The sequence below is a fragment of the Pleurodeles waltl genome, chromosome 6, assembly GCF_031143425.1.
Source record: "Pleurodeles waltl isolate 20211129_DDA chromosome 6, aPleWal1.hap1.20221129, whole genome shotgun sequence".
Taxonomy (NCBI): domain Eukaryota; kingdom Metazoa; phylum Chordata; class Amphibia; order Caudata; family Salamandridae; genus Pleurodeles; species Pleurodeles waltl.
Window position 1 is genome coordinate 7,349,007 of NC_090445.1, and position 24,589 is coordinate 7,373,595.

General features: G+C 53.3%; 2 protein-coding genes across 3 annotated transcripts in view; one reads left to right on the plus strand and one right to left on the minus strand.

Annotated features, from left to right (window-relative positions):
• The window catches only part of SLC27A4 (solute carrier family 27 member 4), a 216,662-nt gene that overhangs the window by 182,389 nt on the left and 9,684 nt on the right, over positions 1–24,589 (minus strand). Inside the window, exon 2 of one of the 2 annotated variants that reach the window (XM_069236970.1) lies at positions 74–241. In XM_069236970.1, coding sequence (XP_069093071.1) covers positions 74–234 — 161 coding nt within the window. In that variant the 5' untranslated portion in view covers positions 235–241. The remainder of the gene's footprint in view (positions 1–73; positions 242–24,589) is intronic. The other variant, XM_069236971.1, reaches the window with a different exon arrangement.
• LOC138299019 (octapeptide-repeat protein T2-like) lies at positions 9,976–10,482 on the plus strand. The gene has a single exon (XM_069236922.1). The coding sequence runs from the start codon at positions 9,976–9,978 to the stop codon at positions 10,480–10,482; it is 507 nt and encodes a 168-aa protein (XP_069093023.1).

Genomic DNA, 24,589 nt, shown 5'->3' on the forward strand with positions numbered 1-24,589 from the left:
CCTCCAGGTGTGTGGGGTACAGAAGAGAGCACAAAAGCAGTGTCTGGGTGTGAGAGCTCCAAGACGTACTCACCTGAGGTCTCTGCCAAGGGTTTTGTGGACAATTCGCAGAAACCTCCATCCTCCGGAGCCCAGGTAGAAGATGAGGATGGCTGGGACCACCTGCAGCCATGGCAGACCGAGGAGAAGCCTGAGAAGCACCAGCAAGGCCGTGCAGCAAGAGAGGCGCAACATAATCCTGCTGGAAGAATGAACAGCCGGTCAGCTCGGACATGCAGCAACCTGAAGAAGCAGCAAAACAAATGAGAGCATCCCTGCAAACACTGACTCAGAAACCGCTTCTGGGCCGACAGAGCTCCGCTTGGAGTCAGATGTCCGGGACAGGAGGAGTGCATGGCTATGGCAGTCGTTCCTCACTACCCAGGTGCACTTCAGTGGAGCAGCCATGGGGCAGGTGTGGTGCACTACCATGGGAGTCACGCACCACCACTTGTGTGCACTTCAGTCGAGCACCCACAGGACAGGTGTGGTGCACTACCATGGGAGTCACCCACCACCACCTGTGTGCACTTCAGTGGAGCACCCACAGGACAGGTGTGGTGCACTACCATGGGAGTCACCCACCACCACCTGTGTGCACTTCAGTGGAGCACCCACAGGACAGGTGTGGTGCACTACCATGGGAGTCACGCACCACCACCTGTGTGCACTTCAGTGGAGCACCCACAGGAAAGGTGTGGTACACTACCATGGGAGTCACGCACCACCACCTGTGTGCACTTCAGTGGAGCACCCACAGTACAGGTGTGGTACACTACCATGGGAGTCACGCACCACCACCTGTGTGCACTTCAGTGGAGCACCCACAGGACAGGTGTGGTACACTACCATGGGAGTCACGCACCACCACCTGAGTGCACTTCAGTGGAGCACCCACAGTACAGGTGTGGTACACTACCATGGGAGTCACGCACCACCACCTGAGTGCACTTCAGTGGAGCACCCACAGGACAGGTAGGGTGCACTACCAGGACAGTCGTACCTCACATTCTACATACACTTCAATGAAGCCTCACAGATCACACCTGGTGCATTACCATGGCAGTCATACCCTTGTCCCTCAGACACTACCATGAGACAGGTGTGGTGCACTACCATGGGAGTCACGCACCACCACCTGTGTGCACTTCAGTGGAGCACCCACAGGACAGGTGTGGTGCACTATCATGGGAGTCACGCACCACCACCTGTGTGCACTTCAGTGGAGCACCCACAGGACAGGTGTGGTGCACTACCATGGGAGTCACGCACCACCACCTGTGTGCACTTCAGTGGAGCACCCACAGGACAGGTGTGGTATACTACCAGGACAGTCGTACCTCACATTCTGCATACACTGCAACGGAGCCTCACGGATCACGCTTGGTGCACTATCACATCAGTCATACCTCAAGACCCATGCACAGTTCAGTGTAATCGCACCAAACCACTTTCCAGCACGCATGCAAAGAACGGTGAATAAGAAATCAAAGTTATTTCAAAATGCAAAGAACAAGTGGGAGCAGATACAAAGGGTCCCGGGCACGTTTAGCACGTCCTGGACACCTCTGCTGCAGGAGTGGAAAGGCTGAAGTCAGACGACCGTGCAATCCCTTAGGCTTGCCAATGTTCTGTAGACGTTTATGTGTCACAGTGTTATTTTGTAATGTATTTGTAACTGTAAGAAACTGGATTATTCGGTGTGGGTTACTACCCATCTCAAGGGGAAACAAAAAAATCACAATCCTAGTCAGGATCAACAATCAAAAGCATTAAATAAGCCTGAGCTCGATCCCCTGGGCTGTGGCACAGAGCGGAGAGGCTTCACTTAGGGACATCTGTAAATATTTCAGCCGTATCAGGACAGCAAGGAGGCTGAAGTTCAAAACAGTAAAGATCCAAAATCCAATTTAAAAAAATAGAAAAACATTTAATAAACAAAATTACGAAAATCCCATAAAGGTAATCAGAGATCCAGGTTTTTAAAGACTTTGGGCGTATTTAGTTCTTGGCGGAGGGAATACTCCGTCACAAATGTCCGCCATATTATAATCTCATTATATCCTATCAAAATCTTAATAAGACGGACGGAAGAGCTGTCACGTTTGTGACGGAGTATTCACTCTGCCAAGATCTAATCAGGCCCTTAAGTAAAAATAGCGCCAAGAAGCACAAAGCACCAATTATGTATAGTCACTGTTTGCTGTGGACCAGGACCAAGCACAATTTGAGGCAAACCTCGAAGGACAGCGGGTCGGGTACACTAACCAGGTTTGTCCAAAGATTTTACCTTCTGACATTAGTCCTTTAACTCCCAACCCACCGCAAAAGTGCAATTCTAAAGACCTGAGGACCTAATGCTGTTGTTGGGTGGCTCGTCTTCATGCTTTAATGCACTTGTCGGATGACTCCCTTCTGTGCTCCGGTGCAGCCACAGGGTGTCTAGTCATGCTTTCTCTATTTTGTTGGGTGGTTTCCTACAGGTTATCATACAGCTTTATGATTTAAGCTTTCTGGTTCGAGCTGCAGCTAGACAAGTTCCCCTTCCAAGTTGCTGCTCGGTGGTTGTTTGCAGTTTCATTATGTTTTGGGGTCATTCTTGCTTTCAATAAGATGTGGGGTTCTATATGTTTACATTCCTTTGTTGTGATTTCAATAGTAGTCATTTGTGCTCTCCAGTGGAGAAATGGCCACGCACTGGTGGTCCATGTGCAACTGATGGTGTCCTCTTGCCTGGTGACGCACTGCTTACGTAGTGCAGTGAGCGTACATATGGGTGTAGATGAGGGAAGGAGCACTGTGCTCATACGTGTGCCACGCCCACACACTACCCACACTTCTTGTATGTTGAAGTCCCCTAATCACAGACCCCTCCCCCACCAAGTTGCAGTTCCAACACACAGAAGAAGTGTCTGGGTTCTGTGTCCCAACCTCCTTCTCAGACACAAGGGGGTGACAGGCAGGCATTAGCTGAATATAGTGCTGGCACTGTCTGGACAAAGCAGCCCTTGAAGGATGAAGAGCAGGCTCTGCACAGAGGGACCCAGGCCGGACAGTGAGCACAAAGGACAAACACTACACATAGCATACTACAACACAGACAGGGACGCTGCGAATGCCTATTTGGGAGAGATGTGACGGTATAAAGTGGACTAGTGCGGAACATTGTACCAAGGAAAAGCAAGTTTCAATGTCTAAATATTTTATAATGATATAAGTACGATTTGGAAACGTTTCATGTTGCCTTATATACTATGAATACCTAGATGGCAAGTTAGAGTACCCAGCTCGTGCACCTCTCGTTGGATGTGATTTGTAGAGCGCACTATCACCCGGTAGCATATCCGGGCATGAAGCAAATGTGAATCTAGCAAAGCCAGAGGTCTAGTGGGACTACCTGAAAAGACGACTCTTCAGAGCCTTGCAGAATTCAGTTTTGATGAGGAGGTTCTTATGTGTATCATACATGACAAGGTCATTCCACGTTCTAGCAGCGATGTGAGATGTCTGACCCTGCGACATTAGCCCCTTACACTTCCTGCACATCTGACCCTGCGACATCAGACCCCTTACAACCGCATGCACGTCTGACTGTATGACATCAGACCCCCTACAACCTGCTGCATGTCTGACCCTGCGACATCAGTCCCCCACAATCTCGTGCACTTCCGACCCTATGACATCAGACCCCCTATAACCGCCTGCACGTTTGACCCTGCGACATCAGACCCCTTACAGGGGGTCTGACTGTATGACATCAGACCCCCTGTATCCCTATAACCTCCTCCACGCCCAACCCTATGACAACAGTCCCCCCATAACCTCCTGCATGTCTGACCCTGCGACATTAGACCCCTTACAACCTCCTGCACGTCTGACTGTATGACAGACCCCCCACAACCTCTTGCATGCCTAACCCTGCGACATCAGTCCCCCTGCAACCTCATGCACGTCCGACCCTATGACATCAGACCCCCATAACCTCCTGCACATTTGACCCTGCAATATCAGACCCCCTACAACCTGCTGCATGTCGGACCCTGCAACATCAGTCCCCCTACAACCTCCTGTACATCCGACTCTATGACATCAGACCCACTACAACCTCCTGCACGTCTGACCCTGTGACATTAGACCCTTTACAACCTGAAGTGAGGAAAACAGCCCCACCACAAAGGCCTCTAGGTCAGGCCCCTCTGCTCCCTCCTCGAGGCCTCTCACCCGTATGTTATCTCGGCGTGTGCGATCTTCCAAGTCCTCACACTTCATTGTGGTGAGGTGTAATTGCGCTTTAACATTTGCGAGCTCAGTCTCCACCGGGGTCACTTTCTGTTGTAAGTTCTGCAAGTGTGTTTCCAAGTCCAAAGTAGGGACCCCTACTAAATCCACATCTGTTTGAGGGGCGGCTAGCTTCCCCTACAACCTCCTGCCTGTGTCTGTCCCTGTGACATCAGATCCACTACAACCTCTTGCATGTGTCTGTCCCTGTGACATCAGACCCACTACAACCTCCTGCACGTGCCTGTCCCTCCGACATCAGTCAACTTACAACCTCCTGCACATGCCTGTCCCTCCGGCATCAGTCAACTTACAACCTCCTGCACATGCCTGTCCCTCCGGCATCAGTCAACTTACAACCTCCTGCACATGCCTGTCCCTCCGGCATCAGTCCCCTAACAGACTCCTTCACTTCTGACCCTGCAACATCAGACCCTTACAACCTCCTGCATGTGTCTGTCCCTGCGACATCAGACCCCTTATAACATCCTGCACGTCTGTCCCTGCGACATCAGACCCGAAAAACCTCCTACCCGTGTCTATCCCTGCGACATCAGACCCCCTACAACCTCCTACCTGTGTCTATCTCTGCAACCCAGAAAACAAAGCAAGGAGTGGAGACCCAGAAAACAAAGCAAGGTGTGGAGACCCAGAAAACAAAGCGAGGAGTGGAGACCGAGGAGTGGAGACCCAGACATAGAAACAAAGTGTGGAGACCCAGACCCAGACAACGAAGCAAGGTGTGGAGACCCAGACAACGAAGCAAGGTGTGGACAACGAAGCAAAGTGTGGAGAACCAGACAGACATCGAAGCAAGGTGTGGAGACCCAGACATCGAAACGAGGAGTGCAGACCCAGACATCAAAGCAAGGTGTGGAGACCCAAACCAAGACAACGAGGCAAGGTGTGGAGACCCAAACCAAGACAACGAGGCAAGGTGTGGAGACCCAGACCAAGACAACGAGGCAAGGTGTGGAGACCCAGACCAAGACAACGAGGCAAGGTGTGGAGACCCAGACCAAGACAACGAGGCAAGGTGTGGAGACCCAGACCAAGACAACGAGGCAAGGTGTGGAGACCCAGACCAAGACAACGAGGCAAGGTGTGGAGACCCAGACCAAGACAACGAGGCAAGGTGTGGAGACCCAGACCAAGACAACGAGGCAAGGTGTGGAGACCCAGACCAAGACAACGAGGCAAGGTGTGGAGACCCAGACCAAGACAACGAGGCAAGGTGTGGAGACCCAGACCAAGACAACGAGGCAAGGTGTGGAGACCCAGACCAAGACAAAGAGGCAAGGTGTGGAGACCCAGACCAAGACAAAGAGGCAAGGTGTGGAGACCCAGACCAAGACAAAGAGGCAAGGTGTGGAGACCCAGACAACGAGGCAAGGTGTGGAAACCCAGACAACGAAGCAAGGAGTGGAAACCCAGACAACGAAGCAAGGTATGGAGACCCAGACATCGAAGCAAGGTGTGGAGACCCAGACATCGAAGCAAGGTGTGGAGACCCAGACATCGAAGCAAGGTGTGGAGACCCAGACATCGAAGCAAGGTGTGGAGACCCAGACATCGAAGCAAGGTGTGGAGACCCAGACATCGAAGCAAGGTGTGGAGACCCAGACATCGAAGCAAGGTGTGGAGACCCAGACATCGAAGCAAGGTGTGGAGACCCAGACATCGAAGCAAGGTGTGGAGACCCAGACATCGAAGCAAGGTGTGGAGACCCAGACAACGAAGCAAGGTGTGGAGACCCAGACAACGAAGCAAGGTGTGGAGACCCAGACATCAAAGCGAGGAGTGGAGACCCAGACAGCGATGTGAGGAGTGGAGAATCAGATTTTAAAGCAAGGTGTGGAGACCCAGACATCGAAGCGAGGTGTGGAGACCCAGACAACGATGTGAGGAGTGGAGAATCAGATTTTAAAGCAAGGTGTGGAGACCCAGACTTCAAAGCAAGGTGTGGAGACCCAGGCAACAAAGCGAGGACTGGAGACCCAGACAACAAAGAGAGGACTAGAGACCCAGACATCGAAGCAAAGTGTGGAGACCCAGACATCGAAGCAAAGTGTGGAGACCCAGACATCGAAGCAAAGTGTGGAGACCCAGACATCGAAGCAAAGTGTGGAGACCCAGACATCGAAGCAAAGTGTGGAGACCCAGACATCGAAGCAAAGTGTGGAGACCCAGACATCGAAGCAAAGTGTGGAGACCCAGACATCAAAGCAAAGTGTGGAGACCCAGACATCAAAGCAAAGTGTGGAGACCCAGACATCAAAGCAAAGTGTGGAGACCCAGACATCAAAGCAAAGTGTGGAGACCCAGACATCAAAGCAAAGTGTGGAGACCCAGACATCAAAGCAAAGTGTGGAGACCCAGACATCAAAGCAAAGTGTGGAGACCCAGACATCAAAGCAAAGTGTGGAGACCCAGACATCAAAGCAAAGTGTGGAGACCCAGACATCAAAGCAAAGTGTGGAGACCCAGACATCAAAGCAAAGTGTGGAGACCCAGACATCAAAGCAAAGTGTGGAGACCCAGACATCAAAGCAAAGTGTGGAGACCCAGACATCAAAGCAAAGTGTGGAGACCCAGACATCAAAGCAAGGTGTGGAGACCCAGACATCAAAGCAAGGTGTGGAGACCCAGACATCAAAGCAAGGTGTGGAGACCCAGACATCAAAGCAAGGTGTGGAGACCCAGAGAGCGATGCGAGGAATGGAGAACCAGACAGCGATGCGAGGAATGGAGAACCAGACTTCAAAGGAAGGTGTGGAGACCCAGGCAACAAAGCGAGGAGGCGGACACCCAGGCAACGAAGCGAGGAGGGGAGACGCAGACAATGAAGTAAGCAGTGGAGACACAGACAATGAAGCAATGAATAGAGACCCAGTGATCGAAACAAGGACTGGGAACCCAGACATTGAAGCAAGGAGTGGAGACCCAGACAACAATGCAAGGAGTGGAGACCCAGACAACAATGCAAGGAGTGGAGACCCAGACAACAATGCAAGGAGTGGAGACCCAGACAACAATGCAAGGAGTGGAGACCCAGACAACAATGCAAGGAGTGGAGACCCAGACAACAATGCAAGGAGTGGAGACCCAGACAACAATGCAAGGAGTGGAGACCCAGACAACAATGCAACGAGTGGAGACCCAGACAACAATGCAACGAGTGGAGACCCAGACAACAATGCAAGGAGTGGAGACCCAGACAACAATGCAAGGAGTGGAGACCCAGACAACAATGCAAGGAGTGGAGACCCAGACAACAATGCAAGGAGTGGAGACCCAGACAACAATGCAACGAGTGGAGACCCAGACAACAATGCAACGAGTGGAGACCCAGACAACAATGCAACGAGTGGAGACCCAGACAACAATGCAACGAGTGGAGACCCAGACAACAATGCAACGAGTGGAGACCCAGACAACAATGCAAGGAGTGGAGACCCAGACAACAATGCAAGGAGTGGAGACCCAGACAACAATGCAAGGAGTGGAGACCCAGACAACAATGCAAGGAGTGGAGACCCAGACAACAATGCAAGGAGTGGAGACCCAGACAACAATGCAAGGAGTGGAGACCCAGACAACAATGCAAGGAGTGGAGACCCAGACAACAATGCAAGGAGTGGAGACCCAGACAACAATGCAAGGAGTGGAGACCCAGACAACAATGCAAGGAGTGGAGACCCAGACAACAATGCAAGGAGTGGAGACCCAGACAACAATGCAAGGAGTGGAGACCCAGACAACAATGCAAGGAGTGGAGTCCCAGACAACAATGCAAGGAGTGGAGTCCCAGACAACAATGCAAGGTGTGGAGACCAGACTTCGAAGCAAGGTGTGGAGACCCAGACATCGAAGCAAGGTGTGGAAACCCAGACATCGAAGCAAGGTGTGGAAACCCAGACATCGAAGCAAGGTGTGGAGACTGAGGAGTGGAGACCCAGACAGCGATGCGAGGAGTGGAGAACCAGACTTCAAAGCAAGGTGTGGAGACCCAGGCAACAAATCGAGGAGGCGAAGACCCAGACAACGAAGCAAGGAGGCGGAGACCCAGGCAACGATGCAAGGAGGCGGAGACCCAGGCAACGATGCAAGGAGGCGGAGACCCAGGCAACGATGCAAGGAGGCGGAGACCCAGGCAACGATGCAAGGAGGCGGAGACCCAGGCAACGATGCAAGGAGGCGGAGACCCAGGCAACGATGCAAGGAGGCGGAGACCCAGGCAACGATGCAAGGAGGCGGAGACACAGACAATGAAGTAAGCAGTGGAGACGCAGACAACGAAGCAATGAATAGAGACCCAGAGATCGAAACAAGGACTGGGAACCTAGACATTGAAGCAAGGTGTGGAGACCCAGACAACAATGCAATGAGTGGAGACCCAGACAACAATGCAATGAGTGGAGACCCAGACAACAATGCAATGAGTGGAGACCCAGACAACAATGCAATGAGTGGAGACCCAGACAACAATGCAATGAGTGGAGACCCAGACTTCAAAGCAAGGTGTGGAGACCCAGACATCGAAGCAAGGTGTGGAGACCCAGACATCGAAGCAAGGTGTGGAGACCCAGACATCGAAGCAAGGTGTGGAGACCCAGACATCGAAGCAAGGTGTGGAGACCCAGACATCGAAGCAAGGTGTGGAGACCCAGACATCGAAGCAAGGTGTGGAGACCCAGACATCGAAGCAAGGTGTGGAGACCCAGACATCGAAGCAAGGTGTGGAGACCCAGACATCGAAGCAAGGTGTGGAGACCCAGACATCGAAGCAAGGTGTGGAGACCCAGACATCGAAGCAAGGTGTGGAGACCCAGACATCGAAGCAAGGTGTGGAGACCCAGACATCGAAGCAAGGTGTGGAGACCCAGACATCGAAGCGAGGTGTGGAGACCCAGACATCGAAGCGAGGTGTGGAGACCCAGACATCGAAGCGAGGTGTGGAGACCCAGACATCGAAGCGAGGTGTGGAGACCCAGACAGCGATGCGAGGAGTGGAGACCCAGACAGCGATGCGAGGAGTGGAGACCCAGACAGCGATGCGAGGAGTGGAGACCCAGACAGCGATGCGCGGAGTGGAGAACCAGACTTCAAAGGAAGGTGTGGAGACCCAGGCAACAAAGCGAGGAGGCGGAGACCCAGGCAACGAAGCGAGGAGGCGGAGACCCAGGCAACGAAGCGAGGAGGCGGAGACCCAGGCAACGAAGCGAGGAGGCGGAGACCCAGGCAACGAAGCGAGGAGGCGGAGACCCAGGCAACGAAGCGAGGAGGCGGAGACCCAGGCAACGAAGCGAGGAGGCGGAGACCCAGGCAACGAAGCGAGGAGGCGGAGACCCAGGCAACGAAGCGAGGAGGCGGAGACCCAGGCAACGAAGCGAGGAGGCGGATACCCAGGCAACGATGCAAGGAGGGGAGACGCAGACAATGAAGTAAGCAGTGGAGACACAGACAATGAAGCAATGAATAGAGACCCAGTGATCGAAACAAGGACTGGGAACCCAGACATTGAAGCAAGGACTGGGAACCCAGACATTGAAGCAAGGAGTGGAGACCCAGACAACAATGCAAGGAGTGGAGACCCAGACAACAATGCAAGGAGTGGAGACCCAGACAACAATGCAAGGAGTGGAGACCCAGACAACAATGCAAGGAGTGGAGACCCAGACAACAATGCAAGGAGTGGAGACCCAGACAACAATGCAAGGAGTGGAGTCCCAGACTTCGAAGCAAGGTGTGGAGACCCAGACATCGAAGCAAGGTGTGGAGACCCAGACATCGAAGCAAGGTGTGGAGACCCAGACATCGAAGCAAGGTGTGGAGACCCAGACATCGAAGCAAGGTGTGGAGACCCAGACATCGAAGCAAGGTGTGGAGACCCAGACATCGAAGCAAGGTGTGGAGACTGAGGAGTGGAGACCCAGACAGCGATGCGAGGAGTGGAGAACCAGACTTCAAAGCAAGGTGTGGAGACCCAGGCAACAAATCGAGGAGGCGAAGACCCAGACAACGAAGCAAGGAGGCAGAGACCCAGGCAACGATGCAAGGAGGCGGAGACCCAGGCAACGATGCAAGGAGGCGGAGACCCAGGCAACGATGCAAGGAGGCGGAGACCCAGGCAACGATGCAAGGAGGCGGAGACACAGACAATGAAGTAAGCAGTGGAGACGCAGACAACGAAGCAATGAATAGAGACCCAGTGATCGAAACAAGGACTGGGAACCTAGACATTGAAGCAAGGAGTGGAGACCCAGACAACAATGCAATGAGAGGAGACCCAGACAACAATGCAATGAGTGGAGACCCAGACAACAATGCAATGAGTGGAGAACCAGACTTCAAAGCAAGGTGTGGAGACCCAGACAACATTGCAAGGAGTGGAGACCCAGACAACAATGCAAGGAGTGGAGACCCAGACATCGAAGCAAGGTGTAGAGACCCAGACAACAATGCAATGAGTGGAGACCCAGACATCGAAGCAAGGTGTAGAGACCCAGACATCGAAGCAAGGTGTAGAGACCCAGACATCGAAGCAAGGTGTAGAGACCCAGACATCGAAGCAAGGTGTAGAGACCCAGACATCGAAGCAAGGTGTAGAGACCCAGACATCGAAGCAAGGTGTAGAGACCCAGACATCGAAGCAAGGTGTAGAGACCCAGACATCGAAGCAAGGTGTAGAGACCCAGACATCGAAGCAAGGTGTGGAGACCCAAACCAAGACAACGAGGAAAGGTGTGGAGACCCAGACCAAGACAACGAGGCAAGGTGTGGAGACCCAGACCAAGACAACGAGGCAAGGTGTGGAGACCCAGACCACGAAGCAAGGTGTGGAGACCCAGACAACGAAGCAAGGTGTGGAGACCCAGACAACGAAGCAAGGTGTGGAGACCCAGACAACGAAGCAAGGTGTGGAGACCCAGACAACGAAGCAAGGTGTGGAGACCCAGACAACGAAGCAAGGTGTGGAGACCCAGACAACGAAGCAAGGTGTGGAGACCCAGACAACGAAGCAAGGTGTGGAGACCCAGACAACGAAGCAAGGTGTGGAGACCCAGACAACGAAGCAAGGTGTGGAGACCCAGACAACGAAGCAAGGTGTGGAGACCCAGACAACAAAGCAAGGTGTGGAGACCCAGACAACAAAGCAAGGTGTGGAGACCCAGACAACAAAGCAAGGTGTGGAGACCCAGACAACGAAGCAAGGTGTGGAGACCCAGACAACGAAGCAAGGTGTGGAGACCCAGACAACGAAGCGAGGAGTGCAGAACCAGACAACGAAGCAAGGTGTAGAGACCCAGACATCGAAGCAAGGTGTGGAGACCCAGACATCGAAGCAAGGTGTGGAGACTGAGGAGTGGAGACCCAGACAGCGATGCGAGGAGTGGAGAACCAGACTTCAAAGCAAGGTGTGGAGACCCAGGCAACAAAGCAAGGAGGGGAGACACAGACAACGATGCAAGGAGGCGGAGACCCAGGCAACGATGCAAGGAGGGGAGACGCAGACAATGAAGTAAGCAGTGGAGATGCAGACACGAAGCAATGAATAGAGACCCAGTGATCGAAACAAGGACTGGGAACCCAGACATTGAAGCAAGGAGTGGAGACCCAGACAACAATGCAAGGAGTGGAGACCCAGACAACAATGCAAGGAGTGGAGACCCAGACAACAATGCAAGGAGTGGAGACCCAGACAACAATGCAAGGAGTGGAGACCCAGACAACAATGCAAGGAGTGGAGACCCAGACAACAATGCAAGGAGTGGAGACCCAGACAACAATGCAAGGAGTGGAGACCCAGACAACAATGCAAGGAGTGGAGACCCAGACAACTATGCAAGGAGTGGAGACCCAGACAACAATGCAAGGAGTGGAGACCCAGACAACTATGCAAGGAGTGGAGACCCAGACAACTATGCAAGGAGTGGAGACCCAGACAACTATGCAAGGAGTGGAGACCCAGACAACTATGCAAGGAGTGGAGACCCAGACAACTATGCAAGGAGTGGAGACCCAGACAACTATGCAAGGAGTGGAGACCCAGACAACTATGCAAGGAGTGGAGACCCAGACAACTATGCAAGGAGTGGAGACCCAGACAACTATGCAAGGAGTGGAGACCCAGACAACAATGCAAGGAGTGGAGACCCAGACAACAATGCAAGGAGTGGAGACCCAGACAACAATGCAAGGAGTGGAGACCCAGACAACAATGCAAGGAGTGGAGACCCAGACAACAATGCAAGGAGTGGAGACCCAGACAACAATGCAAGGAGTGGAGACCCAGACAACAATGCAAGGAGTGGAGACCCAGACAACTATGCAAGGAGTGGAGACCCAGACAACTATGCAAGGAGTGGAGACCCAGACAACAATGCAAGGAGTGGAGACCCAGACAACTATGCAAGGAGTGGAGACCCAGACAACTATGCAAGGAGTGGAGACCCAGACAACTATGCAAGGAGTGGAGACCCAGACAACTATGCAAGGAGTGGAGACCCAGACAACTATGCAAGGAGTGGAGACCCAGACAACTATGCAAGGAGTGGAGACCCAGACAACTATGCAAGGAGTGGAGACCCAGACAACAATGCAAGGAGTGGAGACCCAGACAACAATGCAAGGAGTGGAGACCCAGACAACAATGCAAGGAGTGGAGACCCAGACAACAATGCAAGGAGTGGAGACCCAGACAACAATGCAAGGAGTGGAGACCCAGACAACAATGCAAGGAGTGGAGACCCAGACAACAATGCAAGGAGTGGAGACCCAGACAACAATGCAAGGAGTGGAGACCCAGACAACAATGCAAGGAGTGGAGACCCAGACAACAATGCAAGGAGTGGAGACCCAGACATCGAAGCAAGGTGTGGAGACCCAGACATCCATGTGAGGAGTGGAGAATCAGACTTCAAAGGAAGGTGTGGAGACCCAGGCAACAAAGCGAGGACTGGAGACCCAGACAACAAAGCGAGGACTAGAGACCCAGACAACAAAGCGAGGAGTGGAGACCCAGACAACAATGCAAGGAGTGGAGACCCAGACAACAATGCAAGGAGTGGAGACCCAGGCAACAATGCAAGGAGTGGAGACCCAGGCAACAATGCAAGGAGTGGAGACCCAGGCAACAATGCAAGGAGTGGAGACCCAGGCAACAATGCAAGGAGTGGAGACCCAGACATCGAAGCAAGGTGTGGAGACCCAGACATCGAAGCAAGGTGTGGAGACCCAGACATCGAAGCAAGGTGTGGAGACTGAGGAGTGGAGACCCAGACAACTATGCAAGGAGTGGAGACCCAGACAACTATGCAAGGAGTGGAGACCCAGGCAACAATGCAAGGAGTGGAGACCCAGGCAACAATGCAAGGAGTGGAGACCCAGGCAACAATGCAAGGAGTGGAGACCCAGGCAACAATGCAAGGAGTGGAGACCCAGGCAACAATGCAAGGAGTGGAGACCCAGGCAACAATGCAAGGAGTGGAGACCCAGGCAACAATGCAAGGAGTGGAGACCCAGGCAACAATGCAAGGAGTGGAGACCCAGGCAACAATGCAAGGAGTGGAGACCCAGGCAACAATGCAAGGAGTGGAGACCCAGGCAACAATGCAAGGAGTGGAGACCCAGGCAACAATGCAAGGAGTGGAGACCCAGGCAACAATGCAAGGAGTGGAGACCCAGGCAACAATGCAAGGAGTGGAGACCCAGGCAACAATGCAAGGAGTGGAGACCCAGGCAGCGAAGCGAGGAGTGGAGACCCAGACAGCGAAGCGAGGAGTGGAGACCCAGACAGCGAAGCGAGGAGTGGAGACCCAGACAGCAAAGCGAGGAGTGGAGACCCAGACAGCAAAGCGAGGAGTGGAGACCCAGACAGCAAAGCGAGGAGTGGAGACCCAGACAGCAAAGCGAGGAGTGGAGACCCAGACAGCAAAGCGAGGAGTGGAGACCCAGACAGCAAAGCGAGGAGTGGAGACCCAGACAGCAAAGCGAGGAGTGGAGACCCAGACAGCAAAGCGAGGAGTGGAGACCCAGACAGCAAAGCGAGGAGTGGAGACCCAGACAGCAAAGCGAGGAGTGGAGACCCAGACAGCAAAGCGAGGAGTGGAGACCCAGACAGCAAAGCGAGGAGTGGAGACCCAGACAGCAAAGCGAGGAGTGGAGACCCAGACAGCAATGCAATGAGTGGAGACCCAGACAACAATGCAATGAGTGGAGAACCAGACTTCAAAGCAAGGTGTGGAGACCCAGACAACATTGCAAGGAGTGGAGACCCAGACAACAATGCAAGGAGTGGAGACCCAGACATCGAAGCAAGGTGTAGAGACCCAGACAACAATGCAATGAGTGGAGACCCAGACATCGAAGCAAGGTGTAGAGACCCAGACATCGAAGCAAGGTGTAGAGACCCAGACATCGAAGCAAGGTGTGGAGACCCAAACCAAGACAACGAGGAAAGGTGTGGAGACCCAGACCAAGACAACGAGGCAAGGTGTGGAGACCCAGACAGCAAAGCGAGGAGTGGAGACCCAGACAGCAAAGCGAGGAGTGGAGACCCAGACAGCAAAGCGAGGAGTGGAGACCCAGACAGCAAAGCGAGGAGTGGAGACCCAGACAGCGAAGCGAGGAGTGGAGACCCAGACAGCGAAGCGAGGAGTGGAGACCCAGACAGCGAAGCGAGGAGTGGAGACCCAGACAGCGAAGCGAGGAGTGGAGACCCAGACAGCGAAGCGAGGAGTGGAGACCCAGACAGCGAAGCGAGGAGTGGAGACCCAGACAGCGAAGCGAGGAGTGGAGACCCAGACAACGAAGCAAGGTGTGGAGACCCAGACAACGAAGCAAGGTGTGGAGACCCAGACAACGAAGCAAGGTGTGGAGACCCAGACAACGAAGCAAGGTGTGGAGACCCAGACAACAAAGCAAGGTGTGGAGACCCAGACAACAAAGCAAGGTGTGGAGACCCAGACAACAAAGCAAGGTGTGGAGACCCAGACAACAAAGCAAGGTGTGGAGACCCAGACAACGAAGCAAGGTGTGGAGACCCAGACAACGAAGCAAGGTGTGGAGACCCAGACAACGAAGCGAGGAGTGCAGAACCAGACAACGAAGCAAGGTGTAGAGACCCAGACATCGAAGCAAGGTGTGGAGACCCAGACATCGAAGCAAGGTGTGGAGACTGAGGAGTGGAGACCCAGACAGCGATGCGAGGAGTGGAGAACCAGACTTCAAAGCAAGGTGTGGAGACCCAGGCAACAAAGCAAGGAGGGGAGACACAGACAACGATGCAAGGAGGCGGAGACCCAGGCAACGATGCAAGGAGGGGAGACGCAGACAATGAAGTAAGCAGTGGAGATGCAGACACGAAGCAATGAATAGAGACCCAGTGATCGAAGCAAGGAGTGGAGACCCAGACAACAATGCAAGGAGTGGAGACCCAGACAACAATGCAAGGAGTGGAGACCCAGACAACAATGCAAGGAGTGGAGACCCAGACAACAATGCAAGGAGTGGAGACCCAGACAACAATGCAAGGAGTGGAGACCCAGACAACAATGCAAGGAGTGGAGACCCAGACAACAATGCAAGGAGTGGAGACCCAGACAACAATGCAAGGAGTGGAGACCCAGACAACTATGCAAGGAGTGGAGACCCAGACAACTATGCAAGGAGTGGAGACCCAGACAACTATGCAAGGAGTGGAGACCCAGACAACTATGCAAGGAGTGGAGACCCAGACAACTATGCAAGGAGTGGAGACCCAGACAACTATGCAAGGAGTGGAGACCCAGACAACTATGCAAGGAGTGGAGACCCAGACAACTATGCAAGGAGTGGAGACCCAGACAACTATGCAAGGAGTGGAGACCCAGACAACTATGCAAGGAGTGGAGACCCAGACAACTATGCAAGGAGTGGAGACCCAGACAACAATGCAAGGAGTGGAGACCCAGACAACAATGCAAGGAGTGGAGACCCAGACAACAATGCAAGGAGTGGAGACCCAGACAACAATGCAAGGAGTGGAGACCCAGACAACAATGCAAGGAGTGGAGACCCAGACAACAATGCAAGGAGGGGAGACCCAGACAACAATGCAAGGAGTGGAGACCCAGACATCGAAGCAAGGTGTGGAGACCCAGACATCCATGTGAGGAGTGGAGAATCAGACTTCAAAGGAAGGTGTGGAGACCCAGGCAACAAAGCGAGGACTGGAGACCCAGACAACAAAGCGAGGACTAGAGACCCAGACAACAAAGCGAGGAGTGGAGACCCAGACAACAATGCGAGGAGTGGAGACCCAGACAACAATGCAAGGAGTGGAGACCCAGGCAACAATGCAAGGAGTGGAGACCCAGGCAACAATGCAAGGAGTGGAGACCCAGGCAACAATGCAAGGAGTGGAGACCCAGGCAACAATGCAAGGAGTGGAGACCCAGGCAACAATGCAAGGAGTGGAGACCCAGGCAACAATGCAAGGAGTGGAGACCCAGACATCGAAGCAAGGTGTGGAGACCCAGACATCGAAGCAAGGTGTGGAGACCCAGACATCGAAGCAAGGTGTGGAGACTGAGGAGTGGAGACCCAGACAACTATGCAAGGAGTGGAGACCCAGACAACTATGCAAGGAGTGGAGACCCAGGCAACAATGCAAGGAGTGGAGACCCAGGCAACAATGCAAGGAGTGGAGACCCAGGCAACAATGCAAGGAGTGGAGACCCAGGCAACAATGCAAGGAGTGGAGACCCAGGCAACAATGCAAGGAGTGGAGACCCAGGCAACAATGCAAGGAGTGGAGACCCAGGCAACAATGCAAGGAGTGGAGACCCAGGCAACAATGCAAGGAGTGGAGACCCAGGCAACAATGCAAGGAGTGGAGACCCAGGCAACAATGCAAGGAGTGGAGACCCAGGCAACAATGCAAGGAGTGGAGACCCAGGCAACAATGCAAGGAGTGGAGACCCAGGCAACAATGCAAGGAGTGGAGACCCAGGCAACAATGCAAGGAGTGGAGACCCAGGCAACAATGCAAGGAGTGGAGACCCAGACAGCGAAGCGAGGAGTGGAGACCCAGACAGCAAAGCGAGGAGTGGAGACCCAGACAGCAAAGCGAGGAGTGGAGACCCAGACAGCAAAGCGAGGAGTGGAGACCCAGACAGCAAAGCGAGGAGTGGAGACCCAGACAGCAAAGCGAGGAGTGGAGACCCAGACAGCAAAGCGAGGAGTGGAGACCCAGACAGCAAAGCGAGGAGTGGAGACCCAGACAGCAAAGCGAGGAGTGGAGACCCAGACAGCAATGCAATGAGTGGAGACCCAGACAACAATGCAATGAGTGGAGAACCAGACTTCAAAGCAAGGTGTGGAGACCCAGACAACATTGCAAGGAGTGGAGACCCAGACAACAATGCAAGGAGTGGAGACCCAGACATCGAAGCAAGGTGTAGAGACCCAGACAACAATGCAATGAGTGGAGACCCAGACATCGAAGCAAGGTGTAGAGACCCAGACATCGAAGCAAGGTGTAGAGACCCAGACATCGAAGCAAGGTGTAGAGACCCAGACATCGAAGCAAGGTGTAGAGACCCAGACATCGAAGCAAGGTGTAGAGACCCAGACATCGAAGCAAGGTGTAGAGACCCAGACATCGAAGCAAGGTGTAGAGACCCAGACATCGAAGCAAGGTGTGGAGACCCAAACCAAGACAACGAGGAAAGGTGTGGAGACCCAGACCAAGACAACGAGGCAAGGTGTGGAGACCCAGACAGCGAAGCGAGGAGTGGAGACCCAGACAGCAAAGCGAGGAGTGGAGACCCAGACAGCAAAGCGAGGAGTGGAGACCCAGACAGCAAAGCGAGGAGTGGAGACCCAGACAGCAAAGCGAGGAGTGGAGACCCAGACAGCAAAGCGAGGAGTGGAGACCCAGACAGCAAAGCGAGGAGTGGAGACCCAGACAGCAAAGCGAGGAGTGGAGACCCAGACAGCAAAGCGAGGAGTGGAGACCCAGACAGCGAAGCGAGGAGTGGAGACCCAGACAGCGAAGCGAGGAGTGGAGACCCAGACAGCGAAGCGAGGAGTGGAGACCCAGACAGCGAAGCGAGGAGTGGAGACCCAGACAGCGAAGCGAGGAGTGGAGACCCAGACAGCGAAGCGAGGAGTGGAGACCCAGACAGCGAAGCGAGGAGGGGAGACCCAGACAGCGAAGCGAGGAGGGGAGACCCAGACAGCGAAGCGAGGAGGGGAGACCCAGACAGCGAAGCGAGGAGTGGAGACCCAGACAGCGAAGCGAGGAGTGGAGACCCAGACAGCGAAGCGAGGAGTGGAGACCCAGACAGCGAAGCGAGGAGTGGAGACCCAGACAGCGAAGCGAGGAGTGGAGACCCAGACAGCGAAGCGAGGAGTGGAGACCCAGACAGCGAAGCGAGGAGTGGAGACCCAGACAGCGAAGCGAGGAGTGGAGACCCAGACAGCGAAGCGAGGAGTGGAGACCCAGACAACAATGCAAGGAGTGGAGACCCAGACAACAATGCAAGGAGTGGAGACCCAGACAACAATGCAAGGAGTGGAGACCCAGACAACAATGCAAGGAGTGGAGACCCAGACAACAATGCAAGGAGTGGAGACCCAGACAACAATGCAAGGAGTGGAGACCCAGACAACAATGCTAGGAGTGGAGACCCAGACAACAATGCTAGGAGTGGAGACCCAGACAACAATGCTAGGAGTGGAGACCCAGACAACAATGCTAGGAGTGGAGACCCAGACAACAATGCAAGGAGTGGAGACCCAGACAACAATGCAAGGAGTGGAGACCCAGACAACAATGCAAAGAGTGGAGACCCAGACAACAATGCAAAGAGTGGAGACCCAGGCAACGAAACAATGAGTAGAGACCCAGACATCGAAGCAATGAGTAGAGACCCAGACATCGAAGCAATGAGTAGAGACCCAGACAACGAAGCAATGAGTAGAGACCCAGACAACGAAGCAATCAGTAGAGACTCAGACATCGAAGCAAGGTGTGGAGAATGAGACATCGAAGCAAAGAGTGGAGATTCAGACAACAAAGTGAGGAGGATGCAGACAGGGCTACTTTTAGCAACTCCAAGAACTTTGTTAGCAAGTGACTGATGTTAGAGCAGTGTTAATAAAAGCTTTCCTGTTCTTCCACGGGAGACAAAATCCGCAGCTTTTGGTGCACAGCCTTTGACACAGCTCTGCTGATTGTGTCCGGTTTTCACACAGGCCTTTGTTTACTGTCTTGGGGGTTGCTTTTAAATTAAAGTGTGCCAAAATGCCACTATTGCTAGAGAATGTGACAGAATGTGCCACATAATGCGAGTTTAATCCCCTAATCTGCACACAAATTGACTTCCTGTATACGGGCACGCTGCCAGCAGCCCCGGCACACAGCTCAGGCACACAGCCCAGGCACGCAGCCCAGGCACGCAGCTCAGGCACACAGCTCAGGCACACAGCTCAGGCACACAGCTCAGGCACACAGCTCAGGCACACAGCCCAGGCACACAGCCCAGGCACACAGCCCAGGCTGGCTTCAGTGGTGCTATGTTTTAAAAGCACATGGCTGTCCTGCCATGGTGGGCTCCAGCACATTACAAATTTGGTGACTGCAAACCACAAGTATCTGGAGCACAAAGCCCAGTATCATGACGCAAGGGGTCTCGGAGAAGAGCATGAATCAGACACCCAACAGCTGCAGCCCCTGGGGTCTGTGAGAAGAGCATGAATCAGACTCCCCACAGCTGCAGCCCCTGGGGTCTGTGAGAAGAGCATGAATCAGACACCCTAAGCTGCACCCCACGGGGTCTCAGAGAAGAGCATGAATCAGACACCCCACAGCCGCAGCCACCGGGGTCTGTGAGAAGAGCATGAATCAGACACCCCACAGCTGCAGCCCCTGGGGTCTGTGAGAAGAGCATGAATCAGACACCCCACAGTTGAAGCCCCTGCAGTCTGTGAGAAGAGCATGAATCAGACACCCCACAGCCGCAGCCCCCGGGGTCTGTAAGAAGAGCATGAATCAGACTCCCCACAGCTGCAGCCCCTGGGGTCTGTGAGAAGAGCATGAATCAGACACCCTGAACTGCAGCCCCTGGGGTCTCAGAGAGGAGCATGAATCAGACACCCTAAGCTGCACCCCCCCCCGGGGTCTCGGAGAAGAGCATGAATCAGACACCCCACAGCCGCAGCCCCCGGGGTCTCGGAGAAGAGCATGAATCAGACACCCCACAGCCGCAGCCCCCGGGGTCTCGGAGAAGAGCATGAATCAGACACCCCACAGCCGCAGCCCCCGGGGTCTCGGAGAAGAGCATGAATCAGACACCCCACAGCTGCAGCCCCTGGGGTCTGTGAGAAGAACATGAATCCGACACCCCACAGCTGCAGCCGCTGGAGTCTGTGAGAAGAGCATGAATCAGACACCCTAAGCTGCACCCCCGGGGTCTCGGAGAAGAGCATGAATCAGACACAGATCCATAGAGACACAGCCATCGGACGTCTAAACACAGCTCCCTGTAGACACAGCCATCAGACACGTAAACACAGCTCCCTGTAGACACAGCCGTCGGACACCTAAACACAGCTCCATAGAGACACAGCCATCGGACACGTAAACACAGCTCCATAGAGACACAGCCATCGGATACCTAAACACAGCTCCCTGTAGACACAGCCATCAGACACCTAAACACAGCTCCCTGTAGACACAGCCATCGGGCACCTAAACACAGCTCCCTGTAGACACAGCCATCAGACACGTAAACACAGCTCCATAGAGACACAGCTATCGGACGTCTAAACACAACTCCCTGTAGGCACAGCCATCGGACACGTAAACACAGCTCACTGTAGACACAGCCATCGGGCACCTAAAGGCAGTTCCCTGTAGACACAGACACCAGAAACATAAACCCAGCTCTCTGTAGACACAGCTATTGGACACCTAAACACAGCTCCATAGAGACACAGCCATCAGACACCTGAACACAGCTCCCTGTACACAGTCTCATGGGACAGCTAAAAACAGCTCTCTGTAGGCACAGTCATCAGACACCTATATACAGCTCCTTGTACACACAGCCATCAGATACTAAACACAGCTCTCTGTAGACACAGCCATCGGACAGCTTAGAACCAGTCCATGTAAACACAGCCACTAGACACCAAATACACCTCCATGGAGACACAGCCATCGAACACCTAAAACTAAACACAGCTCTATAGAGACACGGCCATCAGACACCTAAACACATCTCCCTGTAGACACAGTCACTAGACACCTAACACAGCTCTCAGTTGATGCAGCCATCGGACAGCTCAAACCAACTCCACGTAGACACAGCCACTAGACACCTAAACACAGCTCCTTGAAGACACAGCCACTAGACACCTAAACACAGCTCCCTACAGAGACACAGCCACTAGACACAGCTCCCTGTAGACACAGACATCAGATACCCAAGCACAGCTCCCTCTAGACACAGTCATCGGACACCTAAACACAGCTCAATAGAGACACAGCCACTAGACACCTAAATACAGCTCCACAGAGACACAGCCACCGGACACCTAAACACATCTCCTCGTAGACTAAGCCATCGGACACATAAACACAGCTCCTTGTAGACCCAGCCATCAGACACCTAAACACAGTTCCCAGTAGACACAGTCACTACACAACTAAACATAGCTCTCTGTAGACACAGCTATCAGACACCTAAACACAGCTCCTTGAAGACACAGCCACTAGACACCTAAACACAGCTCCCTGTAGACACAGCCATCGGACACCTAAACACAGCTTCACAGAGACACAAACTTCGGACACTTAACCACAGCTCCTTGTAGACACAGCCACTAGACACCTAAACACAGCTCCCTGTAGACACAGCCACTAGACACAGCTCCCTGTAGACACAGCCATCAGACACCTAAACACAGCTTCTTGTACACGTAGCCATCGGATACATAAACACAGTTCCCTGTAGACACAGCCATCGGACACGTAAACACAGCTCCATAGAGACACAGCCATCGGACACGTAAACACAGTTCCATAGAGACACAGCCATCGGACGACTAAACACAGCTCCCTGTAGACACAGCCAAACGGCACCTAAACACAGCTCCCTGTAGACACAGCCATCGGACACCTAAACACAGCTCCCTGTAGACACAGCCATCGGAGACCTAAACACAGCTCCCTGTAGACACAGCCAAACGGCACCTAAACACAGCTCCCTGTAGACACAGCCATCGGACACCTAAACACAGCTCCCTGTAGACACAGCCATCGGAGACCTAAACACAGCTCCCTGTAGACACAGCCACTTGACACCTAAACACAGCTCCCTGAAGACACAGCCACTTGAAACCTAAACACAGCTCCCTGTAGACACAGCCACTTGACACCTAAACACAGCTCCCTGTAGACAGTCATGGGACAGCTAAACACAGCGCCCTATAGACACAGCCTCTAGACACCTAAAGACAGTTCCCTGTAGACAGTCATGGGACACCTCAACGCCACTCCTTGTAGATAAAGCCACCGGACCCCTAAACACAGCTCCCTGTAGACTAAGCCACTAGACACCCATACACAGCTCCCTGAAGACAAAGCGATCAGACACCTAAACACAGGTCCTTGTAGACACAGCCATCGGACACCTTAACACAGCTCCATAGAGACACAACCATCGGACACCTAACACACAGCTCCTTGTAGACACAGCCATCAGACACCTAAAGACAGCTCCCTGTAGACAAAGCCACTAGACACATAAACACAGCCCTCGTAGACTAAGCCATCGGACACCTAAACACAGCTCCCTGTAGACCCAGCCATCAGACACCTAAACACAGTTCCCAGTAGACACAGTCACTACACACCTAAACACAGCTCTCTGTAGACACAGCTATCAGACACCCAAACACAGCTCCTTGAAGACACAGCCACTAGACACCTAAACACAGCTCCCTGTAGAGACAGCCATCGGACACCTAAACACATCTCCATAGAGAGAGCCATCGGACAGCTAAACACAGCTCTTTGTAGACGAAGCCATGAGACCCCTAACTGAACACGGTACCCTGTAGACACAGCCATCGGACACCTAAACACAGCTTCACAGAGGCACAAACTTCAGACACTTAACCACAGCTCCTTGTAGACACAGCCACTAGACACCTAAACACAGCTCCCTGTAGACACAGCCACTAGACACAGCTCCCTGTGGACACAGCCATCAGACACGGAAACACAGCTCCATAGAGACACAGCCATCAGACGTCTAAACACAGCTCCCTGTAGGCACAGCCTTCAACACCTAAACACAGCTCCCTGTAGACACAGCCATCGGCTACCTAAACACAGCTCCTTGTAGACACAGCCATCGGACACGTAAACACAGCTTCTTGTAGACACATCCATCGGACACCTAAACACAGCTCCATAGAGATACAGCAATTGGACACCTAAACACAGCTCCTTGCAGACACGGTCATCAGATACCTAAACACAGCTCCAGAGAGACACAGCCACCAGACATCCAAACACAGCTCCATAGAGACACAACCATCAGACATCCAAACACAGCTCCATAGAGACACAACCATCAGACATACAAACACAGCTCCATAGAGACACAACAAACACCTAAACACAGCTCCCTGTAGACACAGCCATCGGACACCTAAACACAGCTCACTGTAGACACAGCCATCGGACGCCTAAACACAGCTCCCTGTAGACACAGCCATTGGACGTCTAAACACAGCTCCCTGTAGACACAGCCATCAGACACCTAAACACAGCTCCCTGTAGACACAGCCATTGGACGTCTAAACACAGCTCCCTGTAGACACAGCCATCAGACACCTAAACACAGCTCCATAGAGATACAGCAATTGGACACCTAAACACAGCTCCCTGTAGACACAGCCATCGGACGTGTAAACACAGCTCCCTGTAGACACAGCCATCGGACGTGTAAACACAGCTCCCTGCAGACACAGCCATCGGACGTGTAAACACAGCTCCCTGCAGACACAGCCATCGGACGTGTAAACACAGCTCCCTGCAGACACAGCCATCGGACGTGTAAACACAGCTCCCTGCAGACACAGCCATCGGACGTGTAAACACAGCTCCCTGTAGATACAGCCATCAGACACCTAAACACAGCTCCCTGTAGACACAGCCATCAGACACCTAAACACAGCTCCCTGTAGACACAACCATCGGGCACCTAAACAC